The 6,813-nt window shown below is 39.7% G+C and overlaps 1 protein-coding gene across 1 annotated transcript; it reads left to right on the plus strand.

Moving 5' to 3' along the window:
* Positions 1–4,315, plus strand: vgll4l (vestigial like 4 like). The gene is made up of 5 exons (XM_044336758.1): positions 1–391; positions 2,149–2,272; positions 2,385–2,670; positions 3,282–3,363; positions 3,524–4,315. Exons 1-5 carry the CDS (start codon positions 325–327, stop codon positions 3,823–3,825), a joined length of 861 nt encoding a protein of 286 aa, XP_044192693.1. The 5' UTR covers positions 1–324; the 3' UTR covers positions 3,826–4,315.
* Positions 4,316–6,813: the final 2,498 nt, after the last annotated feature.

Genomic DNA, 6,813 nt, shown 5'->3' on the forward strand with positions numbered 1-6,813 from the left:
ACATTTAGCAACTGTTCACCTCCACTTTCTACCTTTTGGGCAGGTCTACCTGTGAGCAGCCTGCAGGACAATAACAACACTGAGTCAGTGAGGGACAGCTTTTGATTGGTCCCCGCAGCAGCCAATCAATCAGCCAATGCAGGGAACGAGTCACAGCCACAGCTCCTGTCTGCACTCACCTGATACGTTACCTGGCTGAGCTCAGACCCAGCATCTCATTACCTTTCCAATACAATCTATAACCGAGGCTCATTGTGTCCTGTAAGCTCCAGCAGTCAAGGTGTCCCTCTGTTTTTGCCTCCACTCAGACAAAGGCACAGAGTCATGGCTGTGGCAAATTTCCAGTACATTACTCGGATGAGCAGTGGCTTCAAGGTCTACATTTTAGAAGGTAAGCTTGATTATTGCTTTTGTCTTAATGCCTCATGTTGCTTAAAGAGTATGAAGACTTGTAACACCTTGATCAGTGGAATTAACTCTCTGCTTTGGTCATGTTTTAATATTTTAGTCTTGTAGTTAGAGTATATATCACCTTATATCATGACAACCTCATATAATATTTGTGTGCATTACTGTGGCACTCAGCTTTGTTCTGTGCATGACATTTATGTAAATATCAAATGGTAACTTTCAGATGTGTATGACAGTCAAATAGAAGATACACAGGAACAAGATTCTTTTTGAATTTGTTAGGTGTGTTTTAATTACCTGTGATGAGAAGAAATTAATATGCCGATTTCAAATTTTGAGAATAATGAACTCTATGAGTGCTTACTGGCTCTCAAAGTCCTCAAGATTGAACTAAGATATTGTAAATTGTGTTGTCACTCTCAAACTGTTGAATCTGCATAAACCCTGATTAAACACACCAAACGGAAGGTCAGGGAGCTTATTCCCTCCATAATAAGGAAGAAATATCCATGCCCGAGGCATTAGAAAATCAGCATAGGTGTGGTTATACATGCCCCCCCTCCCCTTCCTCCACAATGGCACTCTGTGTGAAGGAGTCGCTCACAGGTGTTTGAGTGTTTAGTAGGAAATGCGGATTGGAGCAAGCACTGAGCACTTAGGGTGTGAAGACACTGTGAACAACTTTTTTTTTTTGTCTCACTATGCAAACAGATAATCACCCATTGTTTGATTTCACTAGATCAGTAGATGTTGTTGTGGCTGGGTATTTTTTTCTTTCAAAGCACTGAATGACTGATTTGAATATAGTTGAAGGAGTTTTGAAGGACTTCTGCTGTCTCATCAGTGTGGATTTCCAAGTGTTAACTGAGCATACAGTCAAAACAATGGGCCATAGAAAACACTGAAATTGTGTGAACAATTATGCTGCCATTACATTTTCAGACAATGCTGGTGTTTTGACTGTATGCATGACTGTTTTGAACATTTGAGCATGCTCATGAGAGGCAAGAGCCCCAAGAGCAAACCTGATTTACATATATATTACTCCTGTTGCCTGGACTGCAAATTAATAAGTATTTATTAAGTATTAAGTATTTATTTAAAAAAAACATTGATCATTTTGTGAGTTCAACTTACACTGCACATTTCACTTATTAAACACATTAATGACATCATCAGCTTCTTGTTGATGTGTTCCAACTTGTGTAATTACTAAAATCCAGTGTGTCTGTGTTCACCTTTCATAAAAGGGTGCAGCCTAAATTGGGGTCTTCAAAGACTAAAAGCCATTAAATGTGTGGCGCTCCATCATAAAAAAAAAAAAAAAGTGACTGTGCCCTTTTGAGTATGTGATTGGGCCAAATGCCAGCATTATGCAGAAAAACAACATTTACCGTTAGCACTGAATCAGCTGTGTAGTGTTGTAATCCTCACTGATCAGGTAGATCAAGTTCTACCACTTAACGGAGTTTACAATTAACGGTGACAAAAAAACGTTCAAACGTTTTCCCACGAATGTCAGTCATGCAGGTCGATGTCATGGATCAAAACAAGCAGTTACTCATCGCTGATGTGTCAACCACCATTACCCATGTAGTGAAATCATTTGATCATTTGATCTTTTATCCTCTTACTACTGTATTCTTTGTTCTAGCAAAAATGCCACAGCACCTGTGGCATGATTGTATTCTTTAAAAGCCTACTTTTCTTATTCAACACTTTAATTTTGTTTTACAGGTCAGTCTCACCTCAGAAGCGAAGACAGATACAGACATATCACAAATGACCGGGCTCGAGCCCCAACAGTGTATCCAATCAAGCGCAAGCGCAGCCATGAGAGAGGTCTAACTTTGGAGGAAAGGTAAAACTGTTTTATTCATGCTCCCAACTATAATTCAATATTAAACAATGTGAATGATAAATTCAAATTCTGTCACAGTAATATGACATTTTCTGATGAATGCTTATTTCAGACGAGAACGGGCACTGAGCAGAAGCAGCGGTAAAGCTGCCCAGAGAACAGCTCCAGCATCAGCTCCAACACCAGCACCAGCACCAGCACCAGCACCAGCGGTGTTTAACAGCCCACAAAGTCCCACATCTACCTGGAGTCCAACACCCAGTCCCACCAGCCCTATGCCCACCCATGTGTACTACACACCAGTCATGGATGAACCCCTTGCCCTCATCAAGAAACCAAGAAAGGAGCCTGAAAACAAAGAGGACAAGACTAGAAGCACTGCTACTAATCAAATCCAGGTAAATCATCAGAAAAAACAGGGGCTACTTCTGTCTCCAGACAGTTAAAGTTCATTTCATCTAAGATCAATGATGTTTGCGATATCATAACTTATGGAAAGTGGTAGCACTGTACAGTATGTCCCTTTGTAGTGTCAGTGTAGCTCCAGGCTATTCACAGCAATGGTACATCTCCCATGTAGTCAGTGAATCCAACTGCACAGACATTCTACTTCCAAGAGTGTATACAGGCCTAAGCTTGTCCGAGCTATGCAATCCAGCCGGATTCAGGAAGAAAATGTCAGCAATGGAGGGAGGAATGCCATCAACAAGACCAAACAGACTGCTCTCTCTGACCTGTTTATGCCACTACACTGGGAGTGATCTGACTTTCATGGACAAACCCAACCAGTTTAATGAGTGTTTAAATCATTTCATTTTCAAATTGAACTTTATACACTATTTCGTCTGAAGTGCACATTCAGGTTCAGGAGATTTTAAAACAGTAATACAACTTTTGGAGGATGAAGAGAAAATACAAAGCAGAGTTACAATGTTATAAATGCAGAAATTAAAGTCATTATTCTGTCTTTTTGTTTAATTAATGACTCATCTCTCTCTTTTTTTTTCAGATGCGTCCCTCTGTGATCACTTGTGTCTCCTCATCAAGAAACCCCTCCTGCAGATCTGAGGTCCACAGGAGCCACTCATCAGGTCAGTCTCACACCTGTGAATGAGCTCATCCACCACAGGGTCACTCCCTAATCATCCCACATGCATCATAATGTAGCTATCTGCATTCATATACTGACTCACTGAAGGCTCAGCATGAAGGTGTGTATTTGACATTTGTCATGCATCCTTTCTATTCCAGTGATTTCCAAAAGCAATTACGACCATGTCGTTGAGGAACATTTCCAGAGGAGCCTCGGGGTGAATTACCAGAGAGCCCGTGCCCAGCAGCTCTCCATCAGCGTGTCTGTGGATGACCACTTTGCCAAGGCCTTGGGAGACAAGTGGCTGCAGATCAAATCCAAGTCTTCTTCCTGTTCTTCCACCCCTCCCAGCAGTCCAAGTGTTACTCACTCCCCCACGTACAGCCACAGCCCAATTCTGTCCCGCAAAGAATCCACCAGCAGCTCATCGCCAACCTCCAGCCGCTGGTCTGTCAATTAAAGCAGAAAATGACCTCTGATCCCAGAGGAAAATGGACTTTGTGACTTTTAACATTTCACTGCGTGCAGCTCTGCTTGTCGAGCAAGTGTTGAGAGGGCAGATTTAGGAGTGATGTCAGACTGGACCACTGTGTGTCCAAATATAAGACGCACGGACGCAGACAAATGTAGCATGAATTGGGACGTCCTTGTTTTGTTACATTTCTTTACTCTGCTTGCCGATAGCCTCTGAATACCTGAGATAGATGGTGGTATGGGATGATTGAAAAATCAGCCAAAATATTCCTTTACATTTCTTTGATTTTGTGTCATTCTTTCACTGCCACAATTTCATTGTATTATATTTATATTCTGATACACCTGGGTGCCTTATGGTCTACCTGACTAGCCTATCTGCTGTATATTATTGTGCTTTTAAGTTGTACACAAAACAAAGACCTTGAAACCTTTTGAAAAAAATTTTGAAAAAATAAAAAATCTTTAAAGAATCAGTAATGTTTTTGTGTCTTCTTGTGTCATTTGTAAAAGCACAAATGTGTAGTGGTAAACATTGGACTACAAATGAAAAACTTCATGACTTTTGTAAGAATTTATTCATTAATTAAACTCTTTTTGAACATGAGGGTTGTGAACTCATAGACACCTTGTAAAACAGGGCAGGGTGCTGTACCAGACAATCTAATTTGAGTTGAGTCAGTGTACGTCTACAACACGTCCGGTGCATACATGGCACTTCACACTAAGAGTTGTTGCCACATGCTGAGTGGGAATTAAATGGATGTATGAGCAACACATTCAGGACTTTTTCCTGTAAGTTTGAGGGAATGTTGGGTGCATGTTCCAGCAGGCACCAGCCCTGACATTCCTGTCTCCTGAGAAAATGACTCTGTAAGATCCTACAGATCCTGTTTGGCAAGGGATAGGAGGGAGGGAAGAGGGGAAGGAAGGGTTGGGCTAATGTAGGCCTGAGCATGAGAACCAGTCGTACTCTTCAGTTACTTATTTGCATGTCCTATCTTGTCTAACTTTAAATATGATAGGCAACATTTAAAAAAATTCCAAAGCTTATGTCTTTGAAATTACAGGGTTGGTCGTTATTTCAATTTTAAAGAAGTGGGAAATAACCTGAGTGTCGTGACAAGTTGAACGTGTTAGAAATCAGGGACCAGAGGGAGGGAAAATGTGAACTGAATATGTTTTAATATTAAAATTGTAAAGTTAAACAATTAAATATGCGTGAGCTAATGTCAGTGGATGGTTGGAGTAAATACATCTTTACAAGCTCTCTTAAAATCCACTGTACAGTTCACATCAAACAAATTATTGACATTAATTCTGCTGCAAGTTCAAACAGCAGCAACTAGTGACTGAACTGCTGATTATTACCTTTTCCCCATTAAGTGTTGAAACTGGTATTTCCACATAGAGTATATTCATTAGCCAGTGTAACCTGAACATGGGCATTGATGCCATCTAGAGGCCCTCGGGTAAACCTCAAACAGCAGGCATTGTCAGTGACAAATGGTCTCATATTGCACGATGAACAGCATAAACAACTAAAAGGAGTTCTGCGGGTAAACTTGTTGTTGAGTACGAGATCATGCTTGACAGAAAGACCCTCTAAAACTAAAGAGAGAGACAAATTACTTTGCTCAGCTTACCACTAGGAGGTGACTCCACAAGTTATTGCACCTGCACATCACCCTCAATCCTCTTCACATATTATTTGACCAAACTGTTTAATAAGAGTTTGAATATGGATTATATTTCTCATGCTTTAAGTCAAATTAGGTGTGTAAAAAGTAACAAAACCTTAATTTCAGGACAATATTATTGAATACCAATATGTCTACTTATTATCAATTTGATACATTGACCACAGTAATACACACTATTTACAGTAGAAGGTAGTTGAAAGGTGTTCAGTCACTGTCAGCTTTTTAGCACTGTTGTTTAATGTTCAGCACAGCTAAGCTGCATTTTGAAATATACTCTACAAGTGGCCATGAGAATGTTAAAAGATAAAAATTCTCATGCTGCTGCAAAACAAATGCACATTGTAGTTCAGGAGAACAGTAACACATAATTACAATACAGCAGAAAACAACGTTTAACTCGCTTTAACTCCAACAGTAGCAATTACTGTAAGTATACAGTATATCACAATACAGAACATCAACCAAGCCTTCTGGGAAACTGTTTCTGGTCTGTCAAAAGTTTGATCACTATCAACAAATCAAGAAGCATTTAGTAAATAATCAAAATACGGCTTTAATCTTATGAGAACATGATTGCACAGAATGGCTGATGTGTATCTATTGTGAGTCATTTTCAAAGTTCTTGCTCAACCTCTTTTTATTTAAACGATCTCAGATAATTATCTGAGATGTTTGTTTAAACACAATCCCAAACTGGCAGCTACTATTAACCTGCCGTACTGAGTCAATAAGGTTTTCAGGTCCTTTATAAAAAGCTTTGTTGCTTATTCCTACTTGTTCCACTAGTGTGGAATGTCTGTTTTGCAGTTGGATTTCATGTAGCCTCAACAGGAATATTTTAATAGACAACACTCTTACAAACATTGCATGCACAACAATGTATATTTGAAATATTCTTTTGTTATGTTAAACCAAGTGCAAGCCCTTAAAACTGAATGAGCACAGTCTGGGATTTAGTACAAGCTAAATATTGTTCCATCAACACCAGTTCATCAACATGACCTATAAGTAACATGTTTGTTTTGGCACTGACTGTACACATTGATGCCTTTTTACATTATCTGAAGCACATATAAATAGTTCAAGCAGATAATAAGTGTTTTCACTGCTTCCTCCAACAGTCTTATTTCTTTTCAGTGGAACTGTGACTCACTTTCCATTTGCAGTGGTCACATGCTTGAGCGAGGTCAAAATATTCCACACAGGTGGCATTTATTCATGAGCACAGATTGACTTCTCGGATGCCACAGATCCAAACGACATCATCCAAC

The sequence above is a fragment of the Thunnus albacares genome, chromosome 2 (genome assembly GCF_914725855.1).
Source record: "Thunnus albacares chromosome 2, fThuAlb1.1, whole genome shotgun sequence".
Classification (NCBI taxonomy): domain Eukaryota; kingdom Metazoa; phylum Chordata; class Actinopteri; order Scombriformes; family Scombridae; genus Thunnus; species Thunnus albacares.